This window comes from Panthera tigris, chromosome E1, assembly GCF_018350195.1.
Source record: "Panthera tigris isolate Pti1 chromosome E1, P.tigris_Pti1_mat1.1, whole genome shotgun sequence".
Classification (NCBI taxonomy): domain Eukaryota; kingdom Metazoa; phylum Chordata; class Mammalia; order Carnivora; family Felidae; genus Panthera; species Panthera tigris.
In genome coordinates, this window is record NC_056673.1 from 18,902,465 (window position 1) to 18,921,440 (window position 18,976).

Genomic DNA, 18,976 nt, shown 5'->3' on the forward strand with positions numbered 1-18,976 from the left:
ACCATCATAAAGTCAAGATTTGCAGACCTAAGATCAAGTTACAGGTCTTCAAGTGTCACTTTAAATCATTTGAAATTGTGAAAAGATAGCATGGCTGCTAACTGCGAGGCACCCCTGTGGGCACTAAGATAGGAAATCACATCTGAACATAAATGATCTCTTGCCAGTTCTCCGAATGGCATGCTTCTGGCAAATGGGAGAAAGCAGTATCATTCCGATAAAATAGCATCGCTAGAATCTGACCCAACCACATCTTCCCTACCTTCCTTGGGTCACTCAGTCTGAAGCAGTATCATCCTGTTATTATCTGTCTCCACAGATAAATGGAAAATTTAAGTCTGTTTCTACGTGACTTACATTCCGCAATCTTCCATTCACCCTGGCGCTGTGACGTTCACATGAAGAGGTAGTAAGCAATCTGGCCTTCTCAGAGAATGCATCTTCCAAAAATGCGACTTTTACTTGATCACATACGTTGGTTGGAGAGCAAATCATTTAATGTTGTCAAGAATAAGAAATGGTATCTTATCATTTTCAAATTATAAAGCAGACACATTCTGAAGTAAAAAATCACAACGGGGGGCGCCTGGGTGGCGCAGTTAAGCGTCCGACTTCAGCCAGGTCACGATCTCGCGGTCCGTGAGTTTGAGCCCCGTGTCAGGCTCTGGGCTGATGGCTTGGAGCCTGGAGCCTGTTTCCAATTCTGTGTCTCCCTCTCTCTCTGCCCCTCCCCCGCTCATGCTCTGTCTCTCTCTGTCCCAAAAATAAAATAAAAAACGTTGAAAAAAAAAATCACAACAGGTTTAAAGATAAGATGCTTCTGTGCTACTTTTTGTAAGATAGGTGATTCTCAAGAAGCAACTTGGGCACATTTTCAACTGGCTTTCAAATTTATAACTTCCACCCTTCACAGAGCCAACTGGAAGAACTTTCAAATAATTTCTCGGTGCAAACAAGCCTTCGAGAGCACACGTGGCTAATAAAAGTTTTGCTTATTTCACCTCCTCAAAAGGCCCACGTCACTAGACTTTCCTTTGGCTACTTTAACGAGATAGACTTACTATGAGGCTGTTGGTTCCCCCTAAAAGACTATAGTTTTCTTTTGCTCAATAGTTATTTTCCCTTGTTCTACAGCTTTTCTCTATTATTTTTTAAATTGTATGTATGCACGTTATGTACTCTCTACCCCCAAAGCAGGGTTTGAACTCATAACCCTGAGAGATCAAGAGTCTCCCGCTCCACCGACTGAGCAGCTGGGCGCCCCAAGCTTTTCTGTGCTTTTAAAGAAAGCATTAATAATCACAGCAGTTCTCCCAGAACACATCAACATAAAAGCTGCTGCGTCCACGAGGCATGAACTGGCACAGGGATGGTACCTGTACTATTTACTCATCAGCCTCCTTGCTTCATTTGCTGTGGTGCCTCATCAGGCTCCCGACGGAGACAGACAAAAGCAGTGAACCTTCCCACACACAGAAGAAACATTTGTGAGAGTGGTTTTTTTTTTACAAGTCTTTAATTTAAAAAACTCAAAAATATATAATCAAGCATTTTACATAATGCATACATTCTTAATATCTGCAGGTACGATAAATAACAGAAGGCAAAAGCAGATATACTGTATTGCTTCTCTTTGGCAAATCACCAATTATCACCCCCTGCAGAAACATATGATACATGTAAAAAAAAACAAAACAAAAAACAAACAAAAAAGCAATACCACGGTCTTAAAATTGTCCCTTAGTATAAACAACAAAATATTTAGCAATAATACAGTAGATGGGACTTTTCAAATGGACTAAAATTTCTAATACTTTACACCATGGGTTAAAGTAGCAAGCTGCTTTCCAAAGTTAAGGCCCACAACAATAGTTATGGGGGCGGGGCCATGACAGGACACACACATCGTTTTCCTAGTTATAACCCTGGCTATGTCATATTCAAATTCTACCTCGTGGATAACGTTCCTAAGGAAAACAAAATCGTTTCCCTAGGGGTTTTACTTGTAGGTCGGAGGTCTGACCTCCACCCCCCAACCAAATTTGCATTTTTTAATGAGGAAATTCAGCTTTCTTCAGCCAATATTTACCATCTAACTCAGTGGCCCAGAATAAAAAAAAAAAAAAAAATCCTTCCACTTTACAGCTAAGATATACATTGTGGATCTACTGAAGCAATATATACATCTTGGAACTAAAAGTTAAAAAAGCAAAGGGTCCATTCAACACATAGCAGCTTATATCTAAATATATACATGTATGTATATGTTTTCACAGTTAAACTTTAAAAAAAAATTTACATTTGATATGTTTGGAAATACTTCTCCTATAGTCTATAAATAATATTTTAATATGATCAAATGACCAAAATGCACTACAAGAATGTATCAAATTAAATAAATCTTCTAAACCTTGAAAAACAGATACTTGAAGTCAGTCAAGCTTGAGGTTTGTGTCACGTGTGCTCGGTCAGTCCCTAGCACCAGGAAGACAGAGCCCTCTAAATGCGGTAGGAGAGAAACTCCAACACTTTGGAAGGAACTGGCAGCTCCTGGACTTCTTGGGTGGGCATCACTCTCCTGATTGACATACGACATAAATGTTGAAGACTAGGGACTTGCCTTGGAGTGGCCCAAAAATACACACTTCCATCATGTGTCCTAAACAGAAACAAAAGAAATCATTAGCTCAGTCACACGTGTACATGTATTTAAACATCCTACAACTCCAACAACTATCATTCAAAGCTGTGTATGAGAGTCATAAGCTACACATTAAAACCTAACTTAAAAAAAATTTGATGTTTTTGTTTATTTTTGACAGAGAGAGAGAGAGAGAGAGAGAGAGAGAGAGAGAGAGAGAGAGAATGAATGAATGAATGCAAGCAGGGTAGGGGCAGAAAGAAAGGGAAACATGGAACCTGAAGCAGGCTCGAACTCACGAACCATGAGATCATGACCTGAGCCGAAGTCAGACACTTAACAGACTGAGCCACCCAGGTGCCCCCATGTTAAAACCTAATTAAGAAGACCTAACCAACGATCTCCTCTATGACAAAGTAACAGTAGTACAAAGAGCCCTTCTGGAAGATTTAATGACAATAAAATACTGGCTGCTTTGACCAAAAGCCACCTTAAATTGCCTCTTAAAGAGAATAGAAAATTCTATTTACCCAGCAGCTAAAACACTGCCATCAGTAGAAAAGGCACAGCAAAGACCATTGCTCAAAGGTGCAACTTGAACTGGATAATCTTCATCAATTCTCCAGAACCTCACCATTCTAGAAAGGAAATAAATTGTACAGTGAGTAACAGGAAATTTAAAGTAAAAGCAACTTCTATAATTCAGATAAAAATGGCACTCTGTTCCAAGTCACAAAATACACACAACATGCACATATCACATCACTGCAGCAAGCAATTACTGTAACTTGTTTTATCAAATATTTTCTAGCCTATACCAATTGGTAATTTGGACCAACTGACACTTAAGGGACTATAATGCATGGCTACCTCTCCTTCCACGTATTCAGATCTAAAATGGTCACAACCGGAATCTTTCTCTTTACACTCAATTAATATCTGATCTGTTTTACTCTCTTTCCAAGGCATTAAAAAAAGCCTTTTCACATAGGTAGAGTGTGTCTATAAACAGCAGAGACCTGACATTCAAAATCTGAACAAACAGAAAAACAGTGACTGCTGGCCAAAAAAAAAAAAAAAAAAAAAAAAAAAAAACCCAAAAAACTCTCCCTGTACATTTGCTAATGTCCTGGAAAGATGATAATGAGTCACTTTCTGAATTTCTGAAACTGCTTACTGCTGCATCCTTGCACACTGCATGATAAAAGCATGAGAAAACGGAATGGCTGTATCTAGTTTCTGCTTTGTACCAATCAGCAGTGCATCTCGCTCGTCTGCCATCTCATCTTGTAGCCTCAACTGCAGTGGACACAAATCACCATTTTTACCATTTATTCCACTTTGAAAACGTCTTTCTGCTTCAACCTTTACAAGGTATTACTGAAAAAAAAAATCTCTGTGGGCTCATTAAAAATCTCCCCAGGGGCGCCTGGGTGGCTCAGTCGGTTAAGCGGCCGACTTCGGCTCAGGTCATGATCTCGCGGTCCGTGAGTTCGAGCCCCGCGTTGGGCTCTGTGCTGACAGCTCAGAACCTGGAGCCTGTTTCAGATTCTGTGTCTCCCTCTCTCTCTGACCCTCCCCCATTCATGTTCTGTCTCTCTCTGTCTCAAAAATAAATAAACGTTAAAAAAAATTAAAAAAAAAAAAAATCTCCCCAGTTTGCTTACACTGGTTAACAAACAAGGCGCACAGGGAAGGCGTGCATTACCTTTAGTGCACCTGGATACGCTTCAGGCCAATATTTTTTTTTCTTTTTTAATGTTTTATTTATTTATTTTGAGAGAGAGAGAGAGGGAGAGAGAGGGAGGGAGGGAGAAGTGGGGATGGAGAAAGAGAGAGAGACAGACAGACAGACAGAATCCCAAACAGGCTCTATGCTGTCAGCACAGAGCCTGACGCGGGGCTTGATCTCATCAACTGAGAGATCAAGACCTGAGTTCAGGACAATGTTCTTTAAGACACACAACATCTCCCCAAGTCTTGTTTAGAGAAAGAGACACTAAAACCCACACTGCAGAAAGGCTTTTTTTTTTTCTTTTAAGCTTTGAAAATGTTTTCATTAAGTAGAAAGATAAAAGGAAATCTTTAAAAGACAATAATAAATAGGTCAAATTGTAATTCACACACTTACTTATCATCAGCAAGGCTTGCAACATGCAGTCCATCATGACTAAAAGACACAGATCGTACCCATCGGTCATTTGCTCCTCCAGCAAATATTGGAGTAGGCGGGGGAAACAGGTGCCTGAGGTCAAATACATGTATTCAGTGGAAATGAGGGTCACTTCAAGAAGCAAAACTATCCAGGTACAGAGTACATCTGTCTTTGAATGTTTAAAGTGGCCTCAACGAACACAACTGAGGAGCCTGGGGAGAGCTGATAGATTCATATTCAATGAAAGGAACCTTAGAAGAATTACTAATCTCCTTTTTACAATGCGGTTTAAATCACTAAGATTAACTCCAACTTCAGTTTCAACTATTTTCCCTGACATGAAACTCTAAATATAATGACCACTTCTACAGAGTCATATGCTGTTACATGACAATAACACGATCTGTATCAAGACAGCCAAATTTATTTTTAGAATTTGTATCTACAGCTTTGCATTATTCAAGGACTTAAATAATACTGCAACTTAAAAATTATGGCAAAATGCAATTTTAGGTTCAACATGTTAGTGATTCCAATCATTCACGTAACTTCTTAAAAGCTATACGGACAGCCAGAGATGAATTACAGACTACAATTGATGCATGCTGCACCCACCCAAATTCCATCAGAATGTCTCCAGTATGTGGATCCCAGATATATACTCGAGTATCATAAGATGCAGTAGCCAGCAATGCTCCATCAGGAGAAAAGTCACAAGCTACAACATCATGGTGATGTCCTTCTAGTTTCCGTATCATGGTATATTTATCCATATTCCAAAGGAAAACCTGCAATAAAAAGGCAAATGTTATAGCTTCCTTCAGACACACAGAGGACAAAATGGCACAACTTAAACTACAACTGCTACGCTTAATTAACATTACATTAAATTAAACATTATAAATTATGAATAATTAAAAGAATATGCTCAGTGTCATAGTCAGATTAAAATCAGTCTTTAAGTTAATTAAAGTAGACATGCAAATTCTATTTCAAATGTTTCTGTTAAATGTTAATTTAAAAATAAGCCTAAACGTAAAAAAGGCAATGCAATTTAACCTTAACCACAAAGTTATACTGAAATCCATTTATTCCAAAAACTAATTAACTAAAATATACAGAAGTAAATAGGGTTAAGTACTACAAACCCCCTTCTTTTTTTTTTTTTTCCAGAAACTACCAAATTTGTAAAAAATATACAGACAGAAAATGTAATGTTAACAAATTGTTACTCCATTGGCATCTCCCTTTGAGATAATCACTTGTTTACAATAGGCTTGGGTCACCAACGTGAGCCTAGGAAGAGAAACAGATACTGCAAGCAAAGAGAATTTTCACAGCCAAATGAAATTTCTTTGGCAAACAACAAGGATGTTAAACCACATTATGAAATGAAAAAACTAATTTATGAAAATATTACAATTAACAACATGTCTGTGAATCAAGATTTGCCAATCTTATTTTTCCCAAACCGACCACAATCATTAGACATTTAAACTATAAAACATTTAAATTACTTTAGTACAAGTTTACATATACTTTTCAATTGTATAAGACCAGAACTTAGACTGTGCAGAATAGCTCTGAATAGGATTCGAACGTTTACTTCAGTCTAGTTACATTAAATGCGAGCTTGGAGGTTTAGAACGATCCTAATAAGACAATCTCTCCTCTTGGAGTAAAGCAATCCTTTTTGCTACTTTTTTTTCTGCACAGACACAATACATTACTTCCAGAGAAAAATAAATACGAATTTTAAGTTGGATCAAAGACTTAAGGTATCTCTAACATCGCAAAGAATTCCAAAAAAATAGCACAGAGAAACCATCTGAACGCCAATGACATTACATTAAATTGGTTTCACATGTCAGACTCCCAATTCCTTGAGACCGGAAGATCAATTTACTTGGAGGAGTCAGTGGGTTTCACTGCGGGGGAAATTACTTTAAAAAAGAAAAAAAGAAAGAAAGAAAAGCAGAAAGTGGACATCGACCAGCACCTGTGTACGTACAGTACACCTTGCAGCCGAATGCAAGGTTACTTCATCCTACGGTAAAGGTCGCCCCCAGCCCGGTAGCCAGAGATGCCACTCTTTCTGCCCAGCTAACACCATTGTGCGCCTGTGTGCGAGTGGTGCCAGCATAACCTCAATCACACCAATATTGCTGCCACCACCTGTGACAGGGAAAGCAAGAAGCATATGGAAAACACACAGCCTAAAATAGCAATGTCAATATCTAGCTTTGTTCTTCTTATGATTTTTAAAGAACTGAATACTTTTTTTCTAAACTTCCAACATTTGCAACTATCATTTTAACATACTTCTTGGCTAAATAAAATGCATTTATAACCAGCCTCCCACCCCCCATTAACTCAGTGTATTGTGAATATCACATGTATTTGGACTTCAACAATTTTCATAAACATCTGAAGCTAAATAAGATCTCCTGCACTATACTAAGTCAGAGCTGGTAGACAACTAAAAGAGAGTTCATCAATAAGCATAACCCTCTCAAGTCACTTCATACTTAATCTGTCTACAGGTATGCTATGCAAGATAGACCATGTCAATTCATCTATAATTCACTCTAGACATATACGAGTGCTATTTTTATTATTAGATTTTTAAGTTACTTTTTTTCAGTTAAATGTCCAGGACCAGCTGGGACTCAAAACTTTTTAAACAGCAAACTGGACAAAAAAATAGAACAACAGAGAAGAAAATAATTAGCGGGAATGTCTTAACATTTGGACTAGATCTCTTCTATATCGCATAAACTTTCCTAGATCTTAGAAAAACATAAATTTGACATATCCCTTACTATAAGAATATTACCTCTAACTAAAAGCAATCCAATTTCTCACTCCACAATCAGTAACTATATTTAATTTCCCTCATGCAAATTTTCCCCATAATGAAATAAAACATTTAAGATATTCATGACACCGAGCAGACTTAATAGGTTACTTAGATTTAAAGTGATTATGCACACATTATAATCCAATTCACAATGAATGTCCAAGAACTTTGATACATACTGCTTTACTGGCTCCCACTGAACACAGCATAGACGAGTCAGGAGAGAATGCACAGCTATACACCCAGTTCTGATGGCCCCTCAATACTTTCATCATGTTTCCTGAACGAAAAGAAGTAACTGGTGTTAACCCCAGAGTTCACTTCCAAAGAGTAGCATTTCAAAAATGGCAGAATCACAGAATCGCAAGCTTCTACAGTGGCAGTGATTTATCTGTAACAGGGGTTGGACACTACACCAGTTGCCTGTCTTTGTCAAGTTCTACTGGAACACAATCATGCCCATCTGTTTCTGTTGTACTACAACAGCAGACGGAACTACAGCAGAGATGGCATGGTCCACAAGCCCAAGATATTTACCATCTGGCCCTTTAGGAAAAAGTCTCCTGACCCTTCATCTACGAAGACAGAATTCTTTTAGTCTAAGCCCCTTATTCTACAAATGAAACATTTCAAGGCTGAGACTTGAGAAACACCTTCAAAATACCTTTCATCCTTCTTCCTTTTTGATAACTACATTCCGCTCAAAAGCCCCCGTGCATTAGACCTAAAGCACACAACTATGTCTACGTAGATTTTAACTCTTAATTTTACAAATACCTACTGAATGCCTACTGTATGTCAGCCACTGAGGATACAGCTGTGAATAAGACAAAGTCCCTACTCTCTTGAGCTTACGGTTAGTTTACTGAGTCTATGTTCTTAAAACATATGCACTGAAAATGTATTGAGAAAGCAAGCAGTATTTAATATGCAAAACAAAATAAAAATTTAATTACTGTTACAACTGTTGAGAAATCTCTTCATCTCTCAACAGCTGAGCAGTCAGCAAATGATGAAATGCAGAGGAGGTCCGTCATGGTTTGGTAACATTAGCATATGATTTTTATCAGGCAATGGTTATTACCCATCAGCCGGAACGAGTCTCCAAACCTGAGGGTTTTGTCTCCCACTACATTTAAGTTGCAACACCTCTGAGCAAGACCTTGACCTCCAGCTTGAGGTTGGTAGAGCCCTAAAACATATTATTTAAGTATAAGGTGTTAGCCAAAACTGTAATGTCTTTCATTAGCAGCTAAAAAGGGGGAAGAAATGCTCATCTCTGGTCCTCTCAAATAAGATAGAACTCTCCAACTCTGTAAGCACTGCAACTGACAAAGTTTCAGAAAAACTTGAGTAGTTAACACTAACATACCTTTTATTATATTGGAGAGCAAGTCTTTTACTTTTGATAATTTGTTACTTAACCTATCCAACTTACTATAATGCTTATTAGCATTTAGGTATTACAGATTCCAGTGTATAAATCACATTTTAATCTATATTTGATTTGATTACTAAATTATGTGTCTGTAACTTCAAAATCTACTTAAATTTTTGCTAAGCAAATGAAGGAAGTTAATAACCTTCCCTAAGATGAAAGAAATAAACCAACACAGACCAGTTCATACAAAATCCTAAAAGTGACCCAGATTTTGTCCTCAAATCGTTGATACAGATCTGTGTGGTTAGTTTCTGAATAATATGTTGTTCAGAGTAACTGCTGGCTCCTATTCTGGATTACGTTTATGGTTTTGCTTGATCTACACAGAGAAAGGGACCAAATGATTAGAGAAAAGGAAACTTTGATCGTATGCCACTTTGAAAGTCGAATGCCCTAGATGATCGCCACCTCTCCAGAAACTCATTATGTTTCACAGGCTGGAAAAAAGACATACCATCATCTTTCAGGTCCCACACTCTCAGAGTTTTGTCTCTTGAAGCTGATACAAGGATCAAGCTCCCATCTGGAGCAAAAGTTAAATCTCTGACCACTTCAGTATGATCCACCAAGTTAAGGAGGAGTTTTCCTAAATGCAATGGAAAAGGGGAAAAAGACAATGTTAGTAATTTTATCAGCTTCTATTTTTTTAAAATAGGGCTCTTCACCATTAAAAAAAAAAAAAATCTAAAGTAGAAATCCTTGGCACCTCCTTAGCTTATCAAGTGTAAGGTGACTTATTAGCACTTTTACTATCACCTTTAAAGAGTCTCTATTTTTATACTGTTTTAAAATGGATTATCTCCAGGAAAGCAAAGCCTAAATTTTTTAGGGAAGTTTAAAGGGAATTCCTGAAGTGTAAATCAGTTAATTTACTATCAGGAAAGCTTAATTATCATTTTTAATCTTTGTAGAGTATGATTTTAAATATAAAGTCAAAATTTCCCTTGGCTTTGGATTACTAACAGAATGTCAAGCTCCCCAGAAGATAAATGTTATCAAATAACCATCTAAATTTTCAAAGATAATCAGTGAAAAAATGTACTTGAAAGAGTTTTGTTTTCTATGGAAATCTATGTGCTTTCCTTAAGTTTTTTTTTTCAAGAATCCAATCAAATTTACTGACTCATTATCCTCACTCAATATTGGTATCACTTGCCGTGTTCTACCGTATTGTTTTAATGCTCATTTAAAAAAACCTTCAAATTTTTGAGTACATACTATCAGTCAGAAACTGTGTTAGTCAGTTAACAATATGTTCACTTTTAATTGCCCAAAGAATTTAACTTCAACCTATCTAGTTAAACTTCAGATAAAATGTCACTAAAACCTTCCAAAGGTTAGACAATGATTGCTGAAACCAGATTTGCCTTGAAAGCCTCCAAGCTATCACTGAAAAAGTATATAAGAAAACACCCTGCTATTTGAGTCATAAACTAAATTACTAGTTTATAAATGATAATTAACTAAATGTTCCTTAGACATGCCCTTTTCTGCTGTAATATTCTCTGAAGAGTGATCAAGCAGTAAGAACTCTATTTTCTTAAATTAAAACCACGAGCTGAAGATGATATTCAGGCCAATTATAAAGACACATTCATAGCATCAATACTTGCTTTTCAGTAAGTTAAAACCCTCAAATCACATCTTCTAGTACCTAGAGATGCCCTGCATCATAAAACAATCAGGTTTGCTTTTAAAACTATGGCTCTGTACCTGTATATACATCCCATATTTTGATACGCCCGTTGTTTAATCCTGTGGCAAGGAGTAGCTGATCTTGTCCAAATCTGAATCGATGCCATTCTATATTGACACAACGACTCTGTTTTTCTGGAACTGAAGATCCAAAAGCAAGACTCCAGACTATGTCACCACAGTCTATAATATGTTCACGAGGCTTATTTTTCTGAGCACCATCACTGTTTTGTCTTGACAATCTCAAACTGCTTGAATTGGTGATATTCTTGGTGCCATGCAAGAGACTGAGGGGAAAAAAAGGTCAGACTGAAACCTAGTTATTATTTACTCTGAACTTCTATAGATATTAAATAATGATAAATGTTTGTTAAAATAACTTCAGCATTATTTGTCACAGTGACACTGAATAACAATAGACTCCTATAGATGAGAAGGGGGAAAGCTGCTATTAGTCACAAGGGTGTGACCAAATAAAATCAGATCAAAAGAAATTCTCAGTTGCAAAAAAAGACTAAATTCAACAATAATCAATTTATAATTTATTTGTTTCAAAATTTTCCTCAAAACCACTATGTCTATTAGGACTCCTTTAGCTAACCTAAAACGAGTATAAACAAGCAAAACACAAAACAAAAACCTGATAATTATAAAACTGACACCAGAAAATTACCTTAAAAATAACCCATAATAATCAGTAGTTTCCCATACTTTCTAGACCTAAAGCAATATGTAACTATGACACTAATGAATATAACTATGAAGGTCAAGTAGACACAAAAAGCAGGGAGAGATTAAATTTAGTATATGATACATCTTAGAAAAACGTTTAACAAAAATACTGAAACTCAAATAAATCCAAGCAGAGGAATTTTAAGTACATAAGAAGTAATTACATGATCAATTACATGTTATCTAATAAAATGCTGTGAAATCCGAAAAGTGTCACATAGCAAAGGTCACCTGCCCTAGCACAACACAAGGTATACACTACCAAGGAACCATGATTCTGCTTTTTAATACACATATTCTACACTGTATAAGGTCAGATAATTCTTCCTACAAATTTTCCAATACATATATTCAGCTTATGATTAAGACATATTTATAATAGTCTACCAAGGAAAAACTTACGTTATCAATATCTTTTTATTACTCCACACACAGAAAATAGTAAATCCTACCAAGAGATACAAAATACAAAAAAGGAAAGAGTCTTACAAGTTCTTAAGGCACTGGGACCACGGAACAAGCTTTACTGTACGATGTCCTTGTGACCAAGCAAAGTATGAACCATCTGGAGCAAAAGCAACAGTCCAATTTTCACGACCACATTTCTTGTCAAAAGGAGCCGCTGGAGCTAAAAGTTCACCTATAGTACGTGATCTCACTAAAAGAAAAAAACATATATATAGGATGTCACATATAACCAACAATGGAGACTGCCTCCATATTAATTTGAGACTCTCCACTCCGTTGAGCTTCTATGCAGACAAGGTATAAGGAGCTCTGCTTTCTACCATCTGAAGGGAGACCCTTGGTGTGAAGACGCGTTAATGATAACAACTACCTTCAAGTTTTGATAAAATGATTTTCCAACATTTCCTCACCCAAAAGCTTTTTTAGAAAGCTTCAATAAAAAAAACTGGTTAAGTGATAATAATGTAATATATCAGAGCTAACAATTACTAAGTCCTGACTTTTGCATTGCCTTAGGTTTTCAGCAAATTGCTAACATTTAAAATACAACAGACTAGGGGTGCCTGGGTGGCTCAGTTGGTTGAGCATCTGACTCTTGATTTCGGCTCAGGTCGTGGGATTGAGCCCCACATTGGGCTCTACACTGAGCATGGAGCCTGCTTAGGATTCTGTTCTCTGTCTCTGTCTCCCTCTGTCCCTCTCCACTGCTATTGGGCACGCTCCTCTCTAAAATAAAAAATAAAAATAAAATAAAATGCAACAGACTAAACAAACTTACCCAAAAGTTTGTAGCTTTCAAAAATCACAAACCACTATAAAATACAGTATTACATCATTACTCAAAGGAAAGCTCTATTAAATGGTCTATTTAAATGTGAATATTCTTTTTTTTCAGGACCACATCACAAAAATCACACAAAAAACCTCCAGAACTAGAAGGGACTTATAGGTTTAGTATAACCTCCCAACTAGTGCTTTAAAATGCTTTACATTCGTGGGGCGCCCGGGTGGCTCAGTCGGTTGGACGTACGACTTCAGCTCATGTGATGATCTCACAGTTCATCAGTTTGGGCCTCACATTGGGCTCTGCGAGGAAAGCTTAGAGCCTGGAGCCTGCTTTAGATTCTGTGCCCCTCTCTCTCCCTCCTCCCCAACTTGTGCTTGCCCGAAAGAAAGAAAGAAAGAAAGAAAGAAAGAAAGAAAGAAAGAAAGAAAGAAAGAAAGAAAGGAAATGCATTACATTTGTGATTCTCAAATAGTGGTCCTCAAGCATATTACTAGTGGTCACAAACTGACCTCAAATTGGAAATAATTCTTTTGGTTTTCAAGGACAAATTTCATATATTTTAAGTTTAGTTAAGAGTACTTCAATTTAGCATTCGTAACAAAAACTGGCATATTACCAGAGTACACAGAGAATTTTTGTTCTGCATTTAACAAGAAGCATGATCAACAAGCTCTTGCTGTTCATGCGTGCAAGCAAATTTGGCCAGAATTTCCTCAATTTGAGGAAAAGAATCTTTATCAGTGTATCACCAATGCTCTCTTGGATTGGTCTTGATTTCAAATTTTGCTACTCTCCCTTTTTAGGTATAAATTATTACCAGTTTTGTTTCCCTATTTTGTGATTGGTTGTCTGGTCAACACAGTGTATTTTTATGCTTTTGGTTTAAACTTCCCAGCAACTAAACTACATATATCCTTATAAAGGGGTGCCTGGGCGGCCCAGTAAGGTGAGTGTCTAACTCTGGATTTCAGCTCAGGTCATGATCTCACAGTTTGTGGGATGGAGCAATAGCACAGAGCCTGCTTGGGATTCTCTCTCTTCCTCTCAAAATAAATACACTTAGAAAGCAAAACAAAAAAAAAACCCTACTTCTACTTATTGCTAGAGCAGACTTACACATACAACCCCCTCAAATGTATTCATTCAGGTGTCACTTCACGTCTCAATGCGTGCTCTGCCAATAGCCAGTGGAGCACCTGGTATATGACAGGTGACCAGTAAATATTTATTGAATGAATATGAAAGCATATGTAGAAGTTACCATTCTTACTGATTTCAATGTTTCCTTGCCCAAGTCTTTGATACATTTACCCACGAACTATGGTTTAAAAAGTAAAACAAAACTGAGACCAAATTTTCTAAGATATTCATAAATATGAATGCCTAAAAAGGCTTCTTCTATTTTTGTGCAGCCGACATTACCAAAAACTTCCCTTTTAATAACTCAAAAACCTTCCTCTTTGCTACTCATCCACTCAGTCCTGACTGTGACCTAAGAGAATAAGTTTAATCCTCTCTCACATGATAGTCATATATTGAAGACAGCCATGACATCAGCAACTAAATCTTTTCACCAGGCTAAACTCCACAGGCCTTTCAATCATTCCTTAGATTACATGGTTTCAAGTCCATTTCCCACCTTCGCCTCCATCACTTCTCTGGATAAACTGCAGTTAGTTATGGTCCTCATAAAAGTGGCACCCAGAACGAAACACTATACTTTAGGTGTGGTTGAATCGAAGCAGCAGAACCCCCATCTACCCCTGCCTCGATTGTATCAATACAGCATAAGGTGACATTAATTTCACAGGCAGTTATATGACTTTCTTAATACAAAATCCACAAACCAGTGACCCTCATATGCCTGCACAATGATTTTTCTTTTCTCTTTTCTTTTCTTTCTTCTTCTTCTTCTTTTTTTTTTGAAACATACAAGTGATTTTTGAAAGGGCTTGCTGCTGCTTATATTCCTCCAAGCCCACAGTCATACTTGGACATCTCACCACAGTAGTTCATTGTGCCTGGCCCCTGAATTTGCAACTGCTGCCTAAATCCTTTTTTATAACCTCGGTTTCTGTTTAATCATAACTATCTTTAAAAAAATCCATAAATTTTAGGAGGAAAAATGAAAGTTCACAAATAAGGGAAGAAAATTTTATTTACTTTTTTTATTTAAAATTTTTTTTTCTCTATTTTTGAGAGAGAGACAGAGTGCAAGCAGGGGAGGGGCGGAGAGAGAGAAGGAGACACAGAATCCAAAGCAGGCTCCAGGCTCTGAGCTGTCAGCACAGAACCCAATATGGGGCCAGAACGTGTGAACTGTGAGATCATGACCGACTAAGCCACACAAGTGCCCCAAGAAACAAGTTTTAAAATTCAACTGGGGAAAAAAAATTTCAACCAAAAAATCCAAACATTATCGTAAAGAGAAAGTCCCTGGCTAAATTCGATGAGTATACTCGTGTTAACTCAAACAACAGAGGACTGGCCCTTGCATTCAACTTCAAAAACATCTGGTTAATTAGACTATACCTCACCACTCCTTTGGCAAGCATAAGCAAGACTAACTTTCCCACAAAAGACTCATTTCTTTTTGTCTATATTTTAAGATCACTCTATTTTTCTTTTATCTTGCTGACAATCACAAAACTCCTCTTGTATAAAGGCTGGAAATTAACAACTAAAAAACTGGTTCAAATAACAAAGACCATGAAATAATAAGTGAATTTATTCTTAAATATTCAGAAATTCAAGAAATGGGGTCACTATTTTTTTTTAAGTTTATTTATTTAGAGAGCTTGTGAATATGTGCATGCACGCAAGCAAGAGACAGAGAGGGAGAATGAGGATCCCAAGCAGGCTGTGCACTGCCTGGAGAAGCCCAATGCGGGGATTCGATCCCACCAATCCTGAGATCATGACCTGAGCCGAAATCTAGAATCAGATGCTCAACCGACTGAGCTACCCAGGCGCCCCTGGGGTCACTATTTTAAAACTGCCAAATAAATAGCTGCCATAATGTCACGAGTATTATATGAATAATTACCTTGGTGTTTCCTTGCTTGTTAACAGGCATATTAAATGATCTTTGCATCAAATGATTCAAGCACTGGTTTAAATATTATCAAGTAGCACAAGGTTGTAATGAAGTGCTTTAAAAAATGTTTTTAGGTTAAATCTTTATTATCTGCATCTGTTTAATGTTAGTATCCTAAGAAATCCATGATTTAATGACTTTATATAAGGGAAAAGCTGCCTGTCCTGGGAATTCAGCCATAAAATACAAGACTACATTATCTGTACAGTAGTAGTAACACACTGAGTCACTGCTGAACCAAGCAAACCAGATTTAGCTCCTTCTTCACATTCCTGCCTGCAATTTCAAAACCAGAAAGGGAGGATCTGTGGTAGTGCCTTGTGAAAGAGGGCAGTAGCTCCAGGCACTCACTCCCTGTCACATCGCACTTCTTTAATCACTCAAGGAATCTTGCCTCTTCTTTCAGTACTTGAGAAACCAAAGAGCTATAATTAATACCCAAGAAAAAAGGGGAAAAGTTAAGTCCCTACTGATAGATACAGAGCTACAGGGAGATAGCAGTGTTTAACTCTGTATCCAAACGGTACTTCAAAAAGAAAGAAACAAAGAAACAAAGAAACAAAAACTGGGTTTTTAAAAAAAGCTTAAGAAAAGGCCAAAGTTCTTTTAGATATTTGGCACTTAGCTAGTAATATTATATTATATCCAGGAAATAACACTGGGACCTAACTAAATATGCAAAAATTTTAAGTGAAAAGGCTGCTTAGTGGATGGTTCTACCTTATGCACGTATGCTCAGAAGCTCTATCCATCCCTTAGGAGAGGACTGGAAAGTTTTCAATATAGTTCATCAAGATGAAGTAAAACACAGATAAATGAAAGATAAATCTGTGATATTATGGGGGCGGGGGTGCAGCCCACTGGACTAAGAATAAGAACTTCTGAGTTCTCTGTTCCACTTCAGGACCTACTTAATAGACTTAAAGCACAGTTAAAATAAAAATGGGGCATGGATTTTGTTTCCTCTGTATATCTAAAATAGTTATTAAAACCAGAGTTAAAGTCCCCTCCTAACCTGCCATTCGACCTTATCTCTAAGAGAACAAAAGTCCAGAATTCTAAGATAGCAGTCTCTAGATGTAAAAATTCAACCCACACACAGGACAGAGGGGCCTTTTGGCTATTTCAGCTTCTCCCTTTCTCTAGAAATACCTCCTCCATCTATTTTAAGGCATCCATTTAGCCGACCAACGGAGAAATGCAAAGGCTCTCTGCTAAGTAGCCACCTCCAATTTTCATCTACTTTATTTTTTATAATTTTTTTACTTATTTTTTTTTTTTTTTAGTAATCTACAGACCCAACATGGGGGCTCCAACTCATGACCCCAAGATCCAGTCACATGCTCCACCCACTGAGCCAGCCAGGCGCCCCACCAATTTTCACTTCATTAACACTGTAAGTTCAGTTTTTGGGTTTTTTTTTTTTTAATAAAAACTGGACATATTTAAGGCGTATAACGTGACCTGGTAAGTTCGGTGTTTACTAGGCATATCAATCAATGCACAGCACCAACTCCCCCCGTTAGTTGTTCCCGTTACTTTACCCCAAGAGAGAATTTAAACGTGAGGTGCTTTGAACCGAGCCGCCGACACAACCTTCAGTGTCTACTGCGCAGACCTCAGTGCGGCAGGGCTAGTCTCCAGCCCCGTTTTGAGGCAGCCTTTGCAGGCTGCGCTTTCATCCAACAGCTTTTCCTCGCTCACTCCACCCAACCATTCAGCTCCTCCCTGCTCCTCAGTGTAGGAAAGATAATTGAGTCTCCTCCCCTGAACCCGACGCCTTTCTTAACGCCAGGCCATTTTTTTTTTTTTTTTAAACACTGCTTTTTCCAGGCTGATAGCACCTCTTCGGTCGCATTTCTCCTTTAAGAGTGGTTGATACACATGAGGACCCCTCCCCTTCCATTACAGCTCAGAACACACAAGTTTACTTTTCCCGTCGTAAATTTCGAGTCCCCGAGACTCGCCCAGCACTCGCCTATCCTATCCACTAGACGCCCCAGTCGTCCAGCCTAGAGACAGGTTGATGGCAGTGCGGAGACCTCCTTAGAGGAAACTGGGTCCCCAGGGGTGGGTGCCGCCCCCGGCCACACGGTCACTAGGGCCCTCGGCGCCCAGGTTTCCCTGGACCCTAAGTTCTGCCCACTGCCTCTCGCCGAGCCATCAACGCTGACCCCATTTACCCCTCGGCGACACCCACCAGCGGGGCCGCTTCCTTCCTCTTCGCTCCAGGGCTTGGCCCCGGCTCACCCGACTTCCCTCTGACTCCGAGACTGTTCCTCCTCTAGGGACTCCCTGCCTCTCCGCAACCCCCGCGGGCTCACCAGCACCCCTCACCCCCCCCCCGTCCCATTCCTCACCGATCTCTTTCTCGTTGACCCTCGGGGGAAAGCTGGCCATCTATGGGGCACCGTCTGATTCCGGGGGCGCGATGCGGACGCAACGACAGAGAAGGGATCCGCGAACGTTGAGGGGCGTGACGCGGGATCGGTCCCTCCCGGACCGGGGGACGGAGGGGAGGGGCGGGGGCGGTGGCGGCAGCCTCTGCCGACTGCCCCGGGAAAGCTCCGGAAGGCTTCGGACCAAACTACGGAGTCAAACACAGACAATAGACCCCGCTCCCTGCCTCAAGCCTACGGACCAAGACACTTGCTCCGACGCCGCCAACTGCAAACCAGACACTGGAGACAAAATGGCGGGCGGCGCGGGAGATAGCAGGGCGGCGCGGGCGGGGTCTCGTGACGTCGCCACCCGAGCTCCCGCCCCCCGACGCTCGGGACGTGACGGCCTGGTCTCGGCGCCCCGCCCTGTTTCTGTGAGGAACCACCAGCCAGGACAGGAAGAGGGGAGAGGCTGAGGCGGAGCAGGGGCTGCATCCCCAGCCTAGGCGAGGCTGGATTGCTGAGGAGGAGCTGTGCGTCCGGCTGGGTCTCGTTCCATCCCCACCCCCAGCCCCGGGACCGGAGCATTGTCTGTGTATCTAAGTTGAAGTACCTTGGAAAAGGCAAGCGGAGAAGTTTATAATACACGTTAGCCCGCCGCTTAAAGACGGCATGGAATTGGGGCGCCTGGCTGGCTCAGACCATGTGACTGGATCTCA

The 18,976-nt window shown here is 39.2% G+C and overlaps 1 protein-coding gene across 1 annotated transcript; it reads right to left on the reverse strand.

Moving 5' to 3' along the window:
• Positions 1-756: 756 nt before the first annotated feature.
• On the reverse strand, positions 757-18,588 carry WSB1 (WD repeat and SOCS box containing 1). Its single transcript, XM_042966179.1, has 9 exons — positions 18,237-18,588; positions 12,014-12,182; positions 10,811-11,079; positions 9,552-9,683; positions 7,836-7,936; positions 5,412-5,584; positions 4,773-4,886; positions 3,172-3,279; positions 757-2,659 (listed from the first exon to the last, which is right to left on the reverse strand). The coding sequence occupies exons 1-9, from the start codon at positions 18,274-18,276 to the stop codon at positions 2,500-2,502; spliced, it is 1,266 nt and encodes a 421-aa protein (XP_042822113.1). The 5' UTR covers positions 18,277-18,588; the 3' UTR covers positions 757-2,499.
• Between the last annotated feature and the right edge of the window lie 388 nt (positions 18,589-18,976).